Source organism: Scyliorhinus torazame, chromosome 17, assembly GCF_047496885.1.
Source record: "Scyliorhinus torazame isolate Kashiwa2021f chromosome 17, sScyTor2.1, whole genome shotgun sequence".
NCBI classification, from domain to species: domain Eukaryota; kingdom Metazoa; phylum Chordata; class Chondrichthyes; order Carcharhiniformes; family Scyliorhinidae; genus Scyliorhinus; species Scyliorhinus torazame.
The window spans coordinates 155,426,290-155,447,944 of NC_092723.1; the positions used below are offsets into that span (position 1 = coordinate 155,426,290).

At 46.7% G+C, this 21,655-nt stretch overlaps 1 protein-coding gene across 6 annotated transcripts in view; it reads right to left on the reverse strand.

Moving 5' to 3' along the window:
• The window catches only part of nlrc3 (NLR family, CARD domain containing 3), a 117,341-nt gene that overhangs the window by 18,610 nt on the left and 77,076 nt on the right, over positions 1-21,655 (reverse strand). For 5 of the 6 annotated variants that reach the window (XM_072481334.1, XM_072481331.1, XM_072481332.1 and 2 more), the window contains 8 exons: positions 13,540-13,623; positions 12,704-12,787; positions 12,381-12,464; positions 10,885-10,968; positions 10,396-10,479; positions 7,626-7,709; positions 6,791-6,874; positions 2,499-2,582 (listed from right to left, as the gene is read on the reverse strand). In XM_072481334.1, coding sequence (XP_072337435.1) covers positions 2,499-2,582; positions 6,791-6,874; positions 7,626-7,709; positions 10,396-10,479; positions 10,885-10,968; positions 12,381-12,464; positions 12,704-12,787; positions 13,540-13,623 — 672 coding nt within the window. Of the gene's footprint in view, positions 1-2,497; positions 2,583-6,790; positions 6,875-7,625; positions 7,710-10,395; positions 10,480-10,884; positions 10,969-12,380; positions 12,465-12,703; positions 12,788-13,539; positions 13,624-21,655 lie in introns of those variants that run through there. The other variant, XM_072481337.1, reaches the window with a different exon arrangement.

Here is a 21,655-nt window from a genome sequence, read left to right on the forward strand (position 1 = left end):
TCCCAATAGAAAACTCCTTTCCTATTTCTGACTTCAACCCATACTACCTCAGTAGGCAGATCCTCCTCGAACTGCCTTTCTGCAGCTGTTATACTATCTCTAATTAACAATGCAACCCCCCCCCCCCACCTCTTTTACCACTCTCCCTAATCTTATTGAAACATCTATAACCAGGAACCTCAACAACTATTTCTGCCCCTCTTCTATCCAAATTTCCGTGATGGCCACCACATCGTAGTCCCAAGTACCAATCCATGCCTTAAGTTCACCCACCTTATTCCTGATGCTTCTTGCGTTGAAGTATACACACTTTAACCCATCTCTGTGCCTGCAAGTACTCTCCTTTGTCAGTGTTACCTTCCCCACTGCCTCACTACATGCTTTGACGTCCTGAACATCGGCTACCTTAGTTGCTGGACAACAAGTCCGGTTCCCATTCCCCTGCCAAATTAGTTTAAACCCTCCCGAAGAGTACTAGAAAACCTCCCTCCCAGGATATTGGTGCCCCTCTAGTTCGGATGCAACCCGTCCTGCTTGTACAGGTCCACCTTCCCCAGAATGCACTCCAATTATCCAAATACCTGAAGCCCTCCCTCCTACACCATTCCTGCAGCCACGTTTTCAACTGCACTCTCTCCCTATTCCTAGCCTCGTTATCACGTGGCACCGGCAACAAACCAGACATGACAACTCTGTCTGTCCTGGCTTTTAACTTCCAGCCTAACTCCCTAAACTCATTTATTACCTCCACACCCCTTTTCCTACCTACGTCGTTGGTACCAATGTGCACCACAACTTCTGGCTGCTCCCCCTCTCCCTTAAGGATCCTGAAGACACGATCCAAGACATCCCTGGCCCTGGCACCCAGGAGGCAACATACCTTCCAGGAGTCTAGCTCGCGACCACAGAATCTCAGAACATTTTAATATTCAAAATGGCTTTGCACCATTGCTTCCAGGTTCATATGCTCTCCCCCACACCACCGGCATTGCGTCGCGCCAGCGGGAATGACTACTGTTTTTCAGAAACAGTCATGGTGACCACACCGGGGTCTCAGATGTGAAAGCATCCTCTGGGTGGTGAGGGATATGGCTGGGCTGACAACCTGGCAGTGCCAATCTCTCCAAAGGTCTGCACAGATAAACAAGTAACCTGATTGTTAACTTGATTTATAAGTGGCATTTGAACTGTATTGGATTGCTTAATTGGAATATATAGTGGCAGGTGTAGATGGGAATTATAGTTTTTTCCCCCTTTATTTAAGATCTGTTTAACTGTTAATTGGAAAGCTATTACTGTGTTGCTAATGTGATTGATTCTGTGTTTAAATTAAAGTTTGTTTTAACATAAAAGATACTTATTGGTCAGTGTTATCACTCCTGTGGTTTAGTAGTCTTCCCTCACAGTCTTACAAATTGTAATTGTTGGGATTCTTGTATGGGAGCCCTAACAAGAATTTAGATCATGAAACCAATTCAAATGTTAATCTATTCCATAACCAGGAAGTGTCCCCCACTGTCCACTCCCTGCAACAGATCCACATGCCAATAGCCGGTAGAGATGGGATATTGGGATAAATTCAGTGCTCCAAGTGGAGAGCTGTGGTCAGAGGAAGTGCAGATTTTATGATCATCATTGGTGTTGCAGGCCTCTCTCCAACTCAAACTCTTAGAGAAGAGTATCCTTAAAGCATAACAGTAATATAGCATACAAATCTTTGTTAACAGTGAAATGTTCATGAGGCGTAATGGGACGTAGCCAGCTAACCTGACCACATTCTTTAGGAAGGCAGATTCACACAGAAACATACAGATGCAACTTATTCAGCAGAAACATTCCTTATCAGCACTCCCCAGACAGCCGTTTGAATATGGACAATGGTTCCAGTCAGGGACAAGTTTAAGATGGGGGATTGTATGTACAAAGAAACAAGGATAATAGATAAGGGGGTCTGAGAAACATCAGAAGACCATGCATGAGTTCCCAACTGTCCATGAGCTGATCACACAGTTCCATACTACCTGAGAGTAAATTACATTGGTGAATATATATAATCTATAGCAATAATGATTGACCCTAGCCCAGCGGGGTGGGCTACTGACTTTTGAAAATTGTATAATTGCTAAATCAAAAGAGATGTAAGGCAGAGTTGATTTGAACTGCCCCAAATCGCTCTGCCTCGTACATTGACCAAGCTTGGAAAACAAAAACCGTCTTAACCAGAGTTTCTAACTCAACGAGTCTTTGTGTTAACTGAGCCGTATTAAGAAAAGACATATCTCACACGAAAGTCAGCTCAATATTTGGTCTCTGAAAAAGTTCCTACAAGCATTGCATGACTGTTATAAGGCTGTCTCTGCACTGGTTCTGAGGTTGTTCCCTGTACCCTGTGCACTAGAATCCTCTTCACTACAATTTTCTTGCTTAGATGGGGCTTGATAATTAAATTTAACCCATTGTTACAGGATGACTGAAGTAAATGAATAACAACAACTTACTACAAGGAGGTCAGCACCGAGTTACATTTGAGTGCGGCTGAAAGAGCAATGATTCCTTCATCTCCAATACTGTTTTCCTGAAGGCTGGAAATAAAATCAGATCAAAAATCAGTGTTGAGAACATCAGTGGGAATGTAAATAGTGCGATTATAGTGGCATAGTTGGTAATTCTAATCCTGGTGTCTCGCTCTCTCATCATCCCATCCTTACTGACCTACACTGGCTCAAATTTAAAATACTCATCCTCATGATTTTTAAAAATACATCATTTTCCCATTTTTTTTAAACAAATATCGCAACAAAGAATAAAAAGAAAATAATTAACAATGCAAAACGGGTACAGTACAGAACAAGAATTATAGGAACAAATCAAGACAGGATAAATTTAGAATAGTATATTTAAGGAGCTTGTGATTCCAGTTTTGATACTGTATCAATCCAATAATAGGTTAACAACAGATTAAGGAGGAAAAGAGGATAAGGCCATACAAGTACAAAAGGATAACAGTTCAGACCGCACACCTTCACTTATTGCAAGATTAAGGCTTACAATATGATTCATGGAAACCCAACAGGAGCAAGCCAGGCAAGGTGGAGCGTATAAATTTAAGATAGGGGTACCATACTTCTGCAGAATGCATCAGATTTAGAGCGGATTACAGATGTCAGGAATTCCACAGGAATATAACTATAACTAATTTATGTCAGTTTTGAATTCAGGGATATTTGTCACTATTGCAGGAGCATAGGATATTTTTGTGAGCCGCAAAAGTCAGGATATAGTATCAATAATTCTTCCATCTGGAAGGCTGAGAATTAAAAACATAGAATTAAGTTCTAAGGTTCTGTCAAAGATCTTCTCCAGCTGTCTGACTACACCAGATCAATAAGATTGAATCTTAACACAGGCTCACACGCAATGAATGTAATCACCCTCGACTTCCAGACATTTTAGGCACATGGGGAAATCGCAGGATCAAACCTATGTCTAAGACTAGGCATGATATGCAAGTGTTGCAGTACCTTAAAAAATAATAAAATAGAACTTTACTGGCATAATTCCACATACTACTCCATGTCTCCTCATCAATGTTAAGTTGCCAAGTCTTTTTCCCCAAGACTGCAGGGTACCCAATGTACTGACGCAGGATCGTGAAAATAAGGTATCATAAAACTTGCTGATTAACTGCTTAGGCTCCATAGGATTCAGGATTTATTCCACTGGGGAAATAAAGGAGTCAAGTCATAAGTTTGTCTTATTAAGGAAAAGGTCTCTAGGTTGTAAATAATTAAAAAAGGAGTGTCTTGGACTGTCACATTGTTGACATAGCTGCTCAAAGAACGACAAGGAAGCATCTCTGAACATGTCCCCCAGCTTACAAATGCCTCTATCCCTCCTATTTCGAATCCATGGTCCATAAGACCCGGTGGGAAGTCAGGACTGCTCTGGATGGGAGAGAGAGCAGAAGTCAGTTTAGATCTCCTGCTGCTGACAGCAAAATTGGCAACATTTGTAGAAAGTATAACAATCTATGCACCACATTCATTTTAATCAAGGCAATCCTGCCCAGCCAAGATATCGGTAGGGATTCCCAATGAGGCAAGTCTCTCCTAACAGAAACAATCAACTGAGGAAAATTGGCCCCATACAATTGCCTAAAACATTGACATCCCTGGGAACTGCCTAACAGGAAAATCAGCAAGGGGAGGATGTCTGCCTCTCAGCTCTCCCAGTGTCATTGCCTCTGACTTTGTAAAATCGATCTTATAACTGGAGAAGGCATTAAATCCATCCACCACATTAATGATAAAGGGAACTGAGACATCCGGCTTCGACACAAACAACAGCACATCGTCCGAATAAAGTGTGGTCTTGTGCTTCCTATCCCCACACTCCAGCCCGGATATTAGGGGGTCCCGCCTAATGTCTCCTCCAATAGCTCTATGGGCAGCAGAAATAACAAGGAGGATAGGGGGCAGACCTGCCTGGTCTCTCTCTTGAGCCCAAAATTCTCAAACTCAAAATAATTTGTGGGCAGAGCCACCACAGGCTCAATCCACTTAACACAGGCCTCATCCAATCCAAATCTCCACGTGTGTCATTCCACTCAACCTGATTAAAGGCTTTCTCCACATCCAAGGAGATCACCAGTCCACCCAGAGGCTGCTTCTGGAAAGCCTGAATCACATTCAACAACCTCCTAACATTATTACTGGAGAACATGCCCTTAATAAACCCAGTCTGATCCTTCCGAACAATCGTCAGAAGGATACCTTCCAACCACCTTGCCAGAGAGATTAGCCTATAAGAGGCACATTCCTCCAGATCGTTACCTGTCTTCAAAATCAGGGGGATGTGGCCTCCCGATGTGTCGGTGGCAACAGTCCTGTCTCAAAAGAGTGACAGTACATACCATCAATGGTTCCATCAGCAGATCCTGAAACTGGGTAAAACCCACACCCAAAACCATCTAGCCCTGGTGCCTTGCCCGGTTGAAGCTCCCTAATAGCCACAGCCCACCTCGTCTTTAGAGATAACAGCACTAAGGGTCAAATGCTAATCCTTTGATGCCACAGGGAATTCAAGGGAAGAGAAAAAATGTTCCATGTCTATCATCACATCACCAGACTGATCTGACCTATATAACCTAGCATAGAAATCCCTAAAGGCCACATGGATCTCTGCCTTCATTAGCCTCCTACCCCCCGAACGTCACCCAGAGGGGATTGTCAGGCAGACAAAGTACTTTCTCGGCTTATTCCCAATCTTATACAGTTTCTGCCTTGCAAATTATAAGCTTCTCTCAGCTTTCCGCGTCTTTAAGGATCCGAGAGCTACCCGTTTTGCATTAACCTCCTTCAACAATTGCATGTTAGGGGCCCTCCTACACCTCTCCTCAGCATCAGCCAAACAGACATCCAATTGACACTGGCTCTCCAGCATTCTACGCCTTTTGTTGGCCTTGTAAGAAATAACAAGCTCCTAGATCTTGCAGGTCTCCCCCAAAATAGAAGGAGAGACATCAGAAAGTGAATTGACCAAGTAATAAAACTTCAACTCCTTCTTAAAATATGTAATGAAGGATTTATCCCGAAGGAGGGAGGCATCAAACTGCCATGACCGAGACTGGAGGGAGGGGAGCCCTCAGGCAAGAGTTCCAGGAAAAGAGGAGCATGATTAGTGAGATTACAATACTGCCCTATAGAACAAGAGGAGACCAGGTGTAGGATTGTCCTCGGCACAAACAAATAATCAATTCTAGTGTGACCCTGATAGGGGTCGAGAAAACAGTAAAGTCAAGGTGGGGGATTTCTAATGCAGAATAACAATAAAAGGCTTGATGAAATGGAGGAAGGAATCCTGAACGTCGCAAATGTGGCTTCTTTAGCTTGGATTGTCGGCACGCCGAGTCTCTCATCAATAACTGGGAAAATGTTGGCAGTCATCATTTTCAGCCTCTCAGAGCACCTGAGTTTGCTGGATCCAGATTCCTTTTGAGGATCAAGTCACCATATTGAAACGGCGGCTCGACCCCCACTGAATCCGTCTGCGCCCTTTTATCACCGGATTTCTTCCCGTTTTTTGGCATATTCTCACTAATACTGATCCAGATGTCTTCCAGGGACATAACATCAAATGTTAATTCATGGATCAGGCAAACCTGTGCTCGGCAATCAGGATAAATGACGGATTATAGTGGTGCCAGAACCTGCCAAAACGTCACTATTCCCGTGCCCGCATCACATGGACCCCCTCATCCTCATTAACTTCCTGTCACAGCCCACCCCTACACAAAGAGCCAAGGACTGCAGCAAGTGACTAACACATGGAAAAGGCTTTCAGCAGCAAAGGGACAAATGTACCGTCAATGACAACAGACGAGAGTCGGAAGAGTAAACTGTGGCTTTAATCAGCTAAAAGACACCTGCTGGCAGCCGGTCCCAGAATGAGGGCAGGGCTGGAGGTTAGCTACCGTTATACTTGAGCCCGAGGGGCGGAGCCAGCAGGGACAAACCCAGACATGTAACATACAATAAGAACAGTAAGTACCATAAGTAAGAACAGCAAGTACAATATAATAGTGGTTTACCATAGGGACTGACATAGGTTGAGATGCAGCAGGGTTCTATGGCCAAGGCAGCTAGTTGTTGATTAGAAATTGGAGAGGTGGCCTGTGGTGTGTATTTTAATGTTCACCTTTGACAAGTGAGTTGCTGGCCTCAATGTCAGAGTGAAGGTGTCGCAATAAATAAAATTCAGCTGGTAGCACACAAGGGAGACAGAGACTTACTCGAGGCTGGTGATGCTGTGATTGGACTGTAGTGCTTGAGCTAAAGCTTTTGCAGCTTCTGAACTGATGAAGTTCCACTGAAGACTGTAAAAGAGAACATGGACAGACATTAAACGACAAATGCGCCATCACCTCTCATATCGATATTCTGCAGCTATTTCAATAATGTACTCAATGTCACAATTTAAATTGATCTTATTTAAACCTTTACAACCATTATTGGCTGCGGGACACCGAATTTGGTCTCCAACTTTACCATCTTTTTTGTGTAAATATGACCTCATATTCAAAATAAATGCAAATTTAAATCCATTATTTTGTATTATATTGACCACATATATTGACCACATATTGACCACATATATAGTGAAGATTAATTCATTGACCACTCACAGTGTCATTAGTCACTCACTCAACACTCATACTACCAGTAACACACTCATTCTGCACTCATTCTGCCATTCACGCATTCAATCTGTCAAAACACTCACTTCACCATGAACACAATCTGCCCAAACTCTTACTGCCATTAACACATACCCTGCTGTCTGTTAACACACCATACTCGTGCTACCAATTAATGGGACCTCCAGTCTCATGTTAAACTTCAATATAGTTATGGTTTAAGTGCTTGCAATTTCTGTGTATGTTCCTCCCATTTCTTGGTTGCTCAACACTGGTCAGAAGCAGAGGGGTGACGGTGTGTGTGCTTTGGCCTCTGAGTCAAGAATGGGAAAGTCATGTGACTAGGATCGGGCAGAGAGTGTGGTGCAGCATAGATGGGATCTAATGAGGTCGAAATACAAACAAGTGGAGTAGAGACCGATGTACTTACTGCAGAGATGTGAGGGTTTGATTCTCTTGGATAGCTGAAGCAATGGCTGCTGTTCCTTCGTCATGTAACAGGTTCGCTGTTAAACTAAGAATGAGAAACAGAGCATTCAGCGGATCTTGTACCAGAAACAATGGACGCAATTCAACCTTTCCGTGGCCCCCTCAAACACCACCTTTCATGGGCATGGCCCCTCAGGCCCTGACCCTTGGCAGTCACTTCCACCATGCCATCTCATTGGTGCCCAGGCAGTCCACAGCTTAGGCCCCGGCCGGGGGAATGACTTGACCGGCTCAGCCATCACGCACCCCTCATGTCAAGCATTGAGAACAGGATAACATAGTTGGTTGGTGGGCCCAACTGACCCCTGGCCTCAAAGGCAGTGTGCTCCATCGAATCTAATGCAACCCGCCCCCAAATCAAGATTACCAAAGCATGGCAGGCAGTTTTCAAGCTAAATCGGGAATTTGCCTCTCAGCAGGAACCAGGCTCGGGAGCACATCCCATCTCCCGAACCTATCAGGACAGACAACACACCATGTAGCAAGATCTCAACGACACAGAGTCGGGCCCTCACAAAAAAAAGCGCACCTCCTCGTGCACCTCCATCACTCTCTTAAAAATGCCCCTTAATTCCTGAAAGTGAGCTCTGACAACCTGCACCGCAGAGCCGAGATCTTCCACAAAGACACCATATTCGACAACATCTTTGATGGCGGCCACCATTCGATGCACTCAACACCGCCAAGGCGAGAGCCCAATCAGCAGCAATTGAACCGCTGAAAGCTGAGCCCCACCCACGCCCACTCCGACCGCCACAAATCAACATGGATATTCACATTTTATCTCGGATCTTCATTGCAAAAACAGGAACTTCCAGGGACATAGCACAAGCCAAGTAGCCCAAGAAAAGACAAATATGAAATGTGTACCAAGATGAAATAACAGATTAAAAGATGAGCTGAGTCAGAGCTCACAAAAACGTGACCGCACATGTGACTCCCCCCGGACTGCGCAATCAAATTGAGTGAAAAATCTCTTTCACAAAAGAGCACTGATCCCAAATGTTAACTCTGTGTCTTTCCATTTGCTGTATATTTGCAGCAGTTTCTGCTTTTATTTCAAAAGCTATTTCTGCACAAGTTACATCAGGTATGGCTGTGCTCCAGGAGCCCTCTGCTGGACAATGCTGGCAAAGTCACATTTATTACCCTGCCCCAGCTGCCAGTCTTTGTTGGCTGTCACGTGGTCACCTCAAGCATGTAGAGTAGGACTGCAATCACATGTTGACTAGACTGTGCACATTCCCCCAGTTGGGATTTTGTGACAATTCAATAGCTTCTATACCACAAATTGCCAGACTTATTAAATGCAGTCTCATAACTATCCATAATGGAATTTGGACTCATAACCTCTGGATTAAAATGAAATGAAATGAAATTGTCACAAGTAGGCTTCAAATGAAGTTACTGCAAAAAGCCCCTAGTCGACACATTCCGGCGCCTGTTCGGAGAGACTGGTACAGGAATTGAACCGTGCTGCTGGCCTGCCTTGGTCTGCTTTCAAAGCCAGCGATTTAACCCTGTGCTAAACCAGCCCCTTGCAGGACCTGTCCACCCGTACTGTATACCACACTGTTCTCAGCAGATTAGTGGACAACATTAAACCTGCACTTGGGCCATTGTTGGTCCCTAACTTTCACCTGTTTTTACTATTTATTCAGTCAATAGTTACAGTTAGAAAAAATATTGGGGAAGAAACTTCAACACAGATCTAATCCCTTCTGCATCCCCTCTTAAACATTTGGGGCTGGATTCTCAGTTTGTGGGACTATGTCCCCAAGCCGTCGTGCAAAACTATGGTCTTTTATGGCAGGAAAACTGGTGTCAAAAGGCCATAGATTCACAGCCTTGCAGGGGGCCAACAGGCAGTTGTCATGGAGCTCGCAGCTCCAGCTGCCGATACGGACCCCTGTACTTCCGGGTCAGAGGCCGCGCACGGCGGTGGCCTCCAGTGGCTGCGCCGTGCTCCATGGCGGACTCAGCCCGCGGACCTGGACCGCTGAAATAGTGCCCCGCACCGGCTGCTCGCCCAACCCTGACCACCCGCACACATAGCCCCCAGTCCCGAATGAGGCCGCCCCTGCCCTCCGATCGGCCCACCCAAGACTGTGGCGGCCGCGGACTGAGTCCGCAGCCGCTTTGCGAGTTTCCCAAACTGCAGGACCACATTAGAAACACGGCGTCGAGAATTTGGCCGGTTGGGGACGGAGAATAGCAGGGCGGGCCTCAGGCAATGGCCTCAGGCGGTGGATACATGGCGCGGCGTACTCGGGGAGTCCGGCGTTTTTCGGGGGGCGGAGAACCATGGAACCGGCGCCGGTCACGATTCCATGCGGTAAAACAGATTCTGCACCCTGTCGCCGAATGCAATTTTGGCATTGGGGTGCGGAGAATCCAGCCCAGGATATTTAAACAAACATTCAACGGCAGCACCCAGAATTGCTTACATCAGCAATGTAAACTGAGCTTAATTATTTCCAGCATGCATTTTCCTTGACTGAGTAGTTTTTGTATTGTAGGAGCTGGGCCAATTGGATGTGAATCATAACCTCCCCCCCAAGATACAAACTCAAGTTCTTTCTAAGTAGGAAAATACTTCTAAATGATAGATTTAAAGGCCTCACACTATATTAACATACAGTACAACCCACGAGAACAACTCAATGCTGCCTTCTGAAGTAAGTAAGTTGATTTATTAGGGTTGGACTTACTCCAATGTCCTGAGCACCTTATTCACACGCAGTGCATTTGCAATTTCCCTTGCACCATTGAGGCCAATAGAATTTTCCCGAAGGCTAGAAATATAAATGCAATTTAATAAAATTAGAACTCTTCCGACAGCAGCGACCCATTGACATAATAGAGGAACAGCAAAAAAGATATCCAAAAAAGACAAGGGAGGGTATCTACAGGAGGAGTAGAGAAATATTTTTATTGAAATAAACCCCATCCCCAAAACTGTCTGTTATGTACCCACATTTTTACTAATTTAATAGCTGCACAAAGCATGTTTTTTAAAACTCCACATTCACTCTGTCACATTCATAAAAATGTTATGAATGTAAAATACACAGCTTTCTACATCACATAAAATGTTCCACCCAAAACCCAACTCCATTCACACAGAGAGACAATGAAAACCTGGGTGTCCAGCATCTGGTCACCTCCAACAGATCGAGGGTCGAAGACAGGAGTCTTACTTCAGGTCGATGAGGCCTTCGTTCAGTTTGAGCGCTGCAGTCAGGGCAGTGGCACCATTGTTACTTATTGAATTGCTTTGAAGGCTGCAGAAAGGAGAATTGCGCCAGTCAGTCAGCACATGAAGAAGATTTTGTGAGCCGATCCGTAATGAGCAGCAACCGGTTAACATTTTTGTAATTTGGCGGCAGTGGCTAACACTGCTACCTCACGGCGCTGAGAACCCGGGTTCAATCCCGGCCCCGGGTCACTGTCCATGCGGAGTTTGCACGTTCTCCCCATGTCTGCGTGGGTCTCACCCCCACAACCCAAAAAGATGTGCAGGGTAGGTGAATTGGCCATGCTATTTAATTGAAAAAAAAGAATTGGGTATTCTAAATTTTTATTTTTAAAAAAATATTTTGTAATTAATTATCAGAATAAGCAAAACGTCAACCTGCTTTCAACTGAGAAAGTTAGTGATACCAAGCAGCGATACACCTTGCAATGGTGTGGGAATTAACATCTAGAAGGGCAATGGGAGGGTATCCAGAGACATTGCAAAGATAACACATGCAAATTGGTACCAAGGTGAGTTGCGTTGGAGAGAGGGATTGGAGCCTGGAGGCAAGAGACTTGTTGCCTATTTTACAACAAGACTTTTCAGGAGAGTGACAGCGGAGGTGGGAAGTGTCCCCAGATACAGGAACAATGGGCGAAATTCTCCTACCCGCCCCGCCACATTTCTGCGCCGACCGGCCGGCGGGAGTCTCCGTAACACCGGCCGGTCAATGGGGTTTCCCATTGTGGGGCACCCCCACGCCGTCAGGAAACCCCCGAGCGCCGGCAGAACGGAGACTCCTGCCGGCGGAGAATGACGCCCAATGTACCTGGACTGACCTGACAGCACAGGAGCTGAGAGGAAATGATGACCATGAGAATCCAGGCTGCAATCCTGGCAGTTACATTTTGGATCATACCCAATGGCTGTTCACAGCGTTGAGCCCACCAGAGCGTCATGGCTGTCCTGTGATTGTGCCGTGGTCATGGCCCAGTCCATCAAACATCGACACTGCGGCCCATGCAGGTGATTAATTCCACATTAACACTTCTCTTTTCCAGCAGCCAATCCGGAGCAGAGGAGGAAAGTTTCCTCTTTGATCTATATGTTTAATCCATGGTCCTTCTTGCAACAATGTCCTGTGATAACCCACCTCTTTTATTTAAATTTAGAGTACCCAATTCTTTTTTTCCAATTAAGGGGCAATTTAGCATGGTTAGTCCACCTACCCTGCACAACTTTTGGATTGTGGGGGTGAGACTCACACAGACAATGGGGAGAATGTGCAAACTCCACATGGACAGTGACCCAGGATCGAACCTGGGTCCTCGGCACCGTGAGGCAGCAATGCTAACCACTGCGCCACTGTGCTGCCCGTGATAAACCACCTCTGCTGGAGAACTAGTGAGATGTTGCAGAGAGAATGTTGATTCATCAGGCACAGAGATAGGCGCTTACTTGAGTGTTGTGAGACTTCTGTTCACTTTCAAGGCTTCAGCGATGGCAGTGGCTCCGATATCACCCACACAGTTACTGGACAGGCTGGAATGGAAGGCACAGATCATCACCACAAAGCAAACTGCGCTAATGGGTATTGCTAACGAGGAAGTAGTTGCTAGTTAATGGCGATAAGCTGATGGTTACTGGGTACTACTAATGAGCTGATGGCTAATGCGTACTGGAAAATTTTCCTTATAAAATGTTGTATGGCTATTTAAACACTGCCTCCCCACCAATCACTGCCCACAGTTCAAGGAGAGAACTGTGGGGGTGGGACTTACATGAGTTCCTTTAAGCTTCCGTTATGCTTTAAGGCACTCGCAATCCGTTTCGCGCCTTCATGGCCAATGGAATTCTTTTGAAGGCTGAAATGAAAAGAGAAAGAAGAGTTTAATTGTGTGAAGCAAAGACAATTAACACCTGCTATTCCACCAGGGTAGATCTCACATCTGAACACAATCCAACTCTACACCATCAGCCTTCCCCCCCCACCCTTCACCCCATCCGCAAACTTTCCTTTTGGGATCACTGATAGCGACTGTTAAATAAGAGGATGCGGAGAGGAAAATCTGTCTGACTTTCACTCTCCTTCATCTAGAAGCTAAAGCCAAATTCTCAACCCCCACTTCCCAGTTGGCCAAGTGAGTTAATGCGGTCCAGGTCAGGCAGGGATCAAGGTTGGCCTGCAAGGTTAAGAATTAACCCACTGAGCAATTTCTATCATTGCTCGGGCTCAATCTATTCAAAGTGCAGCCTGTTTACAATACGTATTTCTCTGGCATTCACTCCAGCTTCACTCTGGGAGCTGGATCCAATTGTGTGTCTCAGCCGCACTGTTGCTGCATTTTAACCCAGAGATCTGAGAATTCCAGGACAGACACAGCTTCCTAGTTGAAACAAAGAGGTTAAGCTGCCCACACCCCCAATACCCTCATCTCCACCTGATCACAATGGGGTACTACAGGGAGAAGCCTGCACCCTTCAGCTGCATCCTCCAAACGGTGGAGGCTGTTTCACCTTGACCAGAACAGTGGAATCACAGGACATGTCCTCTAGTGGCTAAACACAAAACAAATTAATGGGAACAATAATGCAGCGAGCGATGGTCAAGGCTTACTTCAATATGGTCAGCTTGCGATTCACATGAAGAGCATCCGCGGTGAACTTTGCCCCATCTTCAGCCACAAAATTATTCTGAAGGCTGTAGGAAAGCAAACGGAAAAAGCAGCCAGACATCACCAGGATGACAGAACAAGAGGGATAGATACAGGAGCTTCACTTTAATCTAGAACTTCAAAAATCCCATCACATGTTTTAGTGGCTGAAGAAAAAAAAAGAAAGACTTGCATTGATGTAACACTTTTCATGACCACTGAGAATCTCAAACACCAGAGGTGCAATTTTAGCATTGTAAAAAGGGCTAATGGAATGTTGTTTGGATAACAGGGATTCCCTGTGGAGTTAATTAGATTTCAGCTTGGTAATGAATTTTGCAGAAAAGCAGTGTGAGTTGTGACTTTAGATGGAGATGATAACAGAAATCACGCATCTCAAATCAGTTTAAAGATATGTCTGTAGCTAGATTAGCAGTCTCCTTCCAAGCAATTCAGAAGAGTGTAATTAGAAGGTGAGCTGGAACAAACTGAAGCAGCGTCTGAAGAAATACAGCCAGATTTTCTGCTTGGTTCTGACAGGATTCAGATCTTTTCTTTAAAGCAGTGTCAAAAGATCTCTCTTTCGCAAAGAACATTTCTGTCAAGCTGGTGTTCTTGAGTGCTAACTGAGTCTAACAGTGGATTGAGAGCTGATATGGTTTTTCTTGTTGTTTGAATGGGATTGTAATATTGAATAGAATACAATGAAATTAGAATAAAGTCAGTTCCTTTCACTTCAATGAGGGATCCCAATTGCTGCATCTGAAATATTGCTTTCTGATCCAATTATTTGAATTCAGTAACATTACAAAATTTTAAACCCCTTTTCTGTTCAAACGCTAACTAGTAATAATAATAATAATCTTTATTGTCACAAGTTAGCTTAAATTCACACTGCAATGAAGTTACTGTGAAAAGTTTCTAGTCGCCACATTCCGGTGCCTATTCGGGTACACAGTGGGAGAATTCAGAATATCCAATTCACGTAACAGCGCATCTTTTGGGACTTGTGGAAGGAAACCGTAGCACCCGGAGGAAACCCACACAGACACAGGGAGAACGTGCAGACTCCACACAGACAGTGACCCAAGCCGGGAATCGAACCTGGGACCCTGGAGCTGTGAAGCAACACTGCTCACCACTGTCCTACCGTGCCGCCTTGGCAGGTCCTGCTTTACCAAGGACACGAGTGTAATATCAATTGATTAACTGCTCTACTGCTAGTCTTCTCATTTACCAAAATCAACTCACTTAATTTAGCCCCTTAGCCCCACACCCACACTGCTAGCCCTGGTACTCCTCATGTACGGGCCCAGGGCAGGGTCCTTTGAGACAAGGAGGGAATGGGCCATCAGTTGTAAGATGTGTGTAGTTCAGTAGGTCTCATGAAGAGGTTCTGATTCCACTCTGGATCCGACTCGAAGTCGAGGGGGAGTCACCATACTGCTGAATACAAAAACATGTTGGGAGGTGCGGGGGGGGGGGGGGAGGAGGTTTGTGATAGTGAGTGGGGTGTTAATGGCAATTCCGGTAGTATTGGTGAATGTGTATGTGCCTAATTGAGATGACCGTGGGTTCATGAAGAGGCTGTTGGAAGCGATCCCTGTCTTGGACTCCCACCAGCTGATTATCGGGGGGAATTTTAATTGTGTACTTGAGCCGAGGATGGATAGGTCAAGCCCTAAGTCGAGGCGGAGGTCAAGAATGGCACGAGAGCTGGGAGGATTTATGGAGAGAATGGGGATGGTGGATCCATGGAGGTTTGGGCACCTGGGAGAAAGGGACTACACCTTCTTCTCGCATGTGTATAGGGTATATTAGCCGGGGGGGATGGAAGTGGGGCTGGTCAAGGTGAGGGATTTGTATTTGGAGAAAGGGTTCGCCAGTCTGGAGGAGCTCAGGGAGATGGTAGAGCTTCTGAGGGGGAGTGAGTTCAGGTATCTGCAGGTTAGGAACTTTGCACGAAAGGTCTGGAAGGGGTTCCCTAAGTTGCCAGGATACACCCTGCTGGAGCAGCTGCTGCTTCCGGATGTGGAAGGGGAGGGAAAAATTGGGGATATATGTAAGTGGCTGGGGGAGCAGGGAGGTGAGCGGGTGGTGAAGATCAAGGAGAAATGGGAAGCGGAGTTGGGAATGGAGATCAATTGGGGAGTATGGAGTGAGGCACTGCGAAGGGTAAATGGGACCTCCTCTTGTGCAAGGATGAGTCTGATACAGTTTAAAGTGGTGCACAGGGTGCATATGACTCGGGCGAGAATGAATGGGCTCTTTCATGGGGTAGCAGATGAGTGTCAGAGGTGTGGGCGGGGGTCAGCGAATCATGCGCACATGTTTTGGTGTTGGGAAAAATTGGGAAGATTCTGGGCGGGAGTGTTCGCGGTCTCAGCCAGGATAGTGGAGGAGGAGGTTGACTCGGACCCTTTGGTGGCGGTATTTGGGATTTCAGAGAGGTTGGAGCTCATGGAGAGGAGGAAGGCCGATGTTGTGGCCTTCACCTTTCTGATTGCAGAGCGGCGAATTTTGCTGGAGTGGCGGTCAGCATCGCCACCGGGGGTAGCGGCTTGGCTGGGTGACCTGTACGACTTCCTGCGGTTAGAGAAGATAAAGTATGAGACAAGAGGCTCAGCGGGGGGGTTTAAGAAAAGGTGGGGGATGTTTGTGACCGTGTTTGAGGAGCTATTTGTCGCAGGGGGGTGGGTGATGGGAGAGGGGGCGGGGGGTAAAAAAGGAGAAAAATCTGGACAGGCTGTATAGTTGATTGTTGGGAAGTATGTTTCCCGGGGTGTTTACTTGCTGTAACCTGCTTTGATACATGTTGGTAATAAAATAGAATATGCGGGAATAGTGATTTTGGAGCAAGCTTCGCACTATCTAGATGTGAGACTTTGTTCGGGTCAAGTGCAGTGGCCGGGGTGGAGGTTGGATTCGGGGCTTTTGGCAGACAAAGAGTTCTGCAGGAAGGTGGCAGTGGCGACTAATAATTATGTTGAGCTCAATCAGAATGGAGAGCTATCGGCAGTCATTTTCTGGGAGGCTTTGAAAGCAGTGATCCGGGAGAGAAAGTATCTCATTCAAGGCCCATAAGGATAGGACGAAGAGGGAGAAGAAGCGGCAATTGTTGGACAGGATAGTTGAGGTGGATAGGAGGTACTCTGTCGCCCCCACAAAGGAGTTGCTTGCGGAAAGAAAGAGGCTGCAGGGGCAGTTTGACCGGCGGATGACGGAAAGGGCAGCGGATCAGCAGCGGCTAGCTCGGGGGGTCAGTATGAGTATGGGGGGAAGGAAAGTCCACCAGCTGCGGCATCAGGCAGCATTGAGGGAAATCCTGCAGGTTAGGGCCAAAGTATTATACACACTCCTGTCTGCATCAATGGTTCTGAGGTCGTAGGGGATAGATAGCATGCATAGGAAGTGGAGTGAAGTGGGGCTGGTTAAGGTGAGGGAGTTGGGGGAGGGGAAGAGGCAGGCGCTGGAGGAACCATTCGGGTGGGAAGGTGATGGAGTGCATTGGTATGATGCAGTCGGGCAAGGCGCCGGGGCCAGAAGGCTTCTCGTGTAATTGTATAAGTAGTTTGCGACGGAGTTGGCCCCCTGCCATCTGGGTATATTTAATGAAGCGGTGGAGAAGTGGGTACAGCCAGCTATGCTGGCACAGGCGTCAATTTCGCTGATCGCAAAATAGAGGAAGGACCCGCTGGAGTGCGAGTCCTGTAGGCTCATCCGCTGCAGTATGTGAAGATTGGAGGGGTGAGTAACAAAGACAGTCTCGGAGGACCAAAAGGGGTTTGTTAAGGGGAGGCAGCTTTCTAGTAATATTAGGAGATTGCTAAACGTAATTATGACCCCGTCGAGGGGGGCGAATGCCATCGGTGATTGTGTCAACGGACGCTGAGAAGGCCTTTGAGTGGGTAGAATGGAAGTATTTGTTTTAAATCCTGGGGAAGTTTGGGTTTGGCCCAAGGTTTGTGACGTGGGTTCAGTTGTTGTATGCAACCCCCATGGCAAGTGTGTGAAAGAATGGGACAAGCTTGGGGTATTTCAGGCTGCATAGGGGAACGAGGCAGGAGTGTCCCGCTGCTGTTCGCGCTGGCTATTGAGACATTGGCTGTGGCACTTCAGGCTTCAACTGCGTGGTGGGGCATTGAGGGAGGGGCAGGAAGCACCTGGTGCTGTTGTATGCCAATAACCTGTTGCTGTTCGTGACGGACCCGTTGGAAAGCATGGGCAGAATCATGGGCTTACTGGAGACATTTGGGGCCTTCTTGGACTATAAATTGAATGTTGGTAAAAGTGAGGCCTTCCCGGTAAACGCTTCGGGGCGGGAGACCAAATCTGGGTGCCCTGCCATTTAAGGTGGCAAGGGAGAGGTTCCAATATTTGGAGATCCAGTTAAGGCATGAGTAGGCCTGACAAGGTTGGTGGTGGAGGTTAAGAAGGATCTTAAACGGTGGGATACTCTACATTTGACATTGTCTGCGAGGGTACAGGTGGTAAAGATGAACATACTGCCACGATTCCTGTTTGTGTTTCAGTCCCTTCCAATTTTCCTCCCCAAGGCCTTTCTTCGGAAGGTAGATGCGTTAATCTCAGAATTTCTGTGGGCAGGGAGGGGGCTGAGAGTTAGTAGGACTCTGTTGCAAGAACAGAGGCGGGAAGAGGGACTGGCTCTTCCAAATTTGTTGCATGACTGTTGGGCAGCAAATGTAGAAAAGGGCAGATGATGGTAGGGGAGGAGGAGGGGGCAGATTGGATCATGTTAGAGGAGGGGTCGTACGAGGGGGCGAGCCCGAGGGCTGTTGTTCACCTCGAGGAAGTACAGGAGTAGTCCTGTGGTGGAATCATCCACCTAAATTTGGAACCACTCGAGGAGGTACTTTAAACTGGGGAACATGTTGGTGATGACTCCACTATGTGGGAACCATAGGATTGCGCCGGGGTGATGGATGGGATGTACAGGAGATAGTAGAAAGAAGGGCACTAAAAAGAAGGGCTAGTGCGAGTCAGGGACATGTTTATGGAGGGCAGGTTTGCTGGGCTGGAGGAACTGCGGGATATGTTTGAGTTACCAAGGGTGAGTAAGTTTAGATACTGACAGGTGCGGGACTTTGCGCACAAGAAGCTGTCCTCATTTTCTCAGCTCCCGGAATATACGCTTTTGGAGAAAATGTTGCTCCCGGGTGAAGGGGAGATGGTAGGATTAGAGACATATATGGTTAGTTGGGAGGGCACTGAAAAGGATCAAGCAAAAGTGGGAGGAGGAGTTGTGGAGGTAGATAGGATGGGGACTTTGGTGTGAAGTAATGCGCCGAGTGAACTCAACCTTCTCCTGCACAAGGAGCCTTATACATTTTAAGGTCCACATGACTCGGGCTCAGATGAGTGGGTTTTTCCAGAGATAATGGACGGATGCGAGAGGTGTGGCAGGGGGCCTGCACGCCATGCCCATATGTTCTGGGGGTGTGAGGAGTTGGAAAAGTTTTGGGAGGCGCTGTTTAGGAACCTATTGAGGATTATAGAGTTTGTAATGAATCTGGACCCTATGGTGGCGATCTTTGGGGTGTCGGACGTGCTGGAGTTGCTGGAGGGGAAGGGGCCGATGTCATGGCACTTTGGCTCTGTTTGCCTGGTGGCAGATACTTTTGAATTGGAGGTCGGCTGCGCCACCAAGGGTCGTGGCATGATTGGGAGAATTGTACGAGATTCTCAGGTTGGAGAAAGTCACATTTGTTTGAAAGGAGTCAGAGGAGGGCTTCGGGGTACAGTACAGGCCATTCATGACTATGTTTGAGGAGCTGTTTGTCATGGGGGGGTTTGGCACAAATGGGGAAAATTTACAAGTGTACTGTTGTATGTTAACGCTGAACATGTTTGGAATAAAATACTTTTAGAAAAAAGCCTGGATTAGTGTACGTGTCTCTACTGCAGTAATGCTTTTTTAAAATCCAGGCTTAAAAGACAGGTAGACATTCTCTAAAAATGGATAATTAAAGTATTGTAAAAGTAAAATCATAATTCATTCCAACCATGTATATAGTTTACCGAAATAGGGCTGATGGAATTTTGTTTCCAGAAGAAAGGTTCCTGGGGAGAATATATTTTGAGACATTGTGTTTAGCCTTAGTAAGATGGTCATAACCCAGTTAGTGGGATAGAGATGATGTTATTAATGGAAGAGCCAGGGGCTGAAGCAGTCAGCTGTTGAGTTTTCAGTTAAAGAACTTGCTGTGAACAGAACAGGAGTTTTTTGCCAAATGCTGGGAAGTTAAACAGTAGTTTGACATGGGCAGTAATCTGCAGGCGGATTCCTGAAGGACTCTTTCTCTCAAAGTACGTTATCCAAGACATTGCTATACAGCAAGTATTCCTGGGTTTGCGAACTGTATTTAAAAGTGGGCTTTGACCTGAACATAGGAATTAGGAGCAGAAGTAGGCAATTTCGCCCTTCAAGCCTGCTGCACCATTCAATCAGATCTTGGCTGATCTCTTCCTGGTCTCAAATCCGCCTTCTACCTGTTCCCCATAGCCTTTTAACCAGTTTCTTTTACCAGAAATATTAAACATTTGTCAGAAATGAGATTGGTTTGCTTGATTGGAGATACTCTAAAGTGTTTCATTTTATTGTTTTCTTTTTAATAAACATTTTATTGAGGTATTTTTTGGTATTATAACAACAACATAATAAACAATGTACATGAAACTATAAACATAGCTTATTAACCCCCTACTCTAAGCTAAACTAACCCCCCCCCCCCCCCTTCTGCTGACGATTAATTTTCCACAAAGAAGTTGACGAACGGTTGCCACCTCCGGATGAATCCTAACAGTGACCCTCTCAAGGCGAACTTGATTTTCTCCAAACAGAGAAAGCTAGCCATGTCCGATAGCCAGGTCTCCGACTTTGGGGGCTTTGTGTCCCTCCAAGCTAATAGTATCCGTCTCCGGGCTATCAGGGAAGCAAAGGCCAGGATGTCTGCCTCTTCTCCTGGATTCCCGGGTCTTCCGACACCCCGAAAATCGCCACCTCTGGACTCGGTGCCACCCTTGTTTTTAACACCGTGGCCATGACATCTGCAAACCCCTGCCAAAATCCCCTAAGCTTCGGACATGCCAGAACATGTGGACATGGTTCGCTGGTCCCCCCACACATTTTGCACACCTGTCTTCCACCCCAAAGAATCTGCTCATCCGGGCCACTGTCATGTGAGCCCGGTGAACGACCTTAAATTGTATCAGGCTGAGCCTGGCACATGCTGCGGACACTTTGACTCTACTCAACGCGTCCGCCCATAGACCATGCTCTATCTCTCCTCCCAGCTCCTCCTCCCACTTGCGCTTCAGCTCCTCGGTCTGCGTCTCCTCTGACCCCATAAGTTCCTGGTAAATGTCAGAGACGCTCCCTTCTCCTACCCACACTCTGGAAACTACCCTGTTCTGAATCCCCTTTAGCGGTAGGAGCGGGAAGGTGGACACCTGTTTACATAGGAAGTCCCGCACCTGCAGATACCTGAATTTGTTTCCCCTCGCCAACCCAAACCTCTCCTCCAGCGCCCTCATACTCTGAAAGCTCCCGTCAATAAACATATCCCCCATCCTCTCAAACCCTGCTCTCCGCCATATTCGGAACCTCCAATCCATACTCCCCGGGGCAAACCAGTGATTATTACAGATTGGGGACCAGACCGATGCTCCCTCTGCTCCCACATGTTTCCTCCATTGCCCACAGACTCTCAGGGCTGCCACCACCATGGGGCTGGTGGAGTACCGTGCCGGCGGGAACGGAAGAGGCGTAGTTACCAACACCCCCAACTGGTGCCCTTGCATGAAGCCGCCTCCATATGCTCCCATACTGACCCATCCCCCACCACCCACTTCCTGATCATGCAATAGTTACTAAAATTTGGCAGCACCAGCCCTCCCTCTCCCTGACTCCGTTCAAGCATTACCTTCCTTACCACGGTTTCTTGCCCGCCCAAACAAAGCCAGAGATCACTTTGTTGACCCGTTTAAAAAAGGACCGCGGAATAAAGATGGCGAGACATTGAAACGCGAACAGGAATCTCAGGAGGACAGTCATCTTCA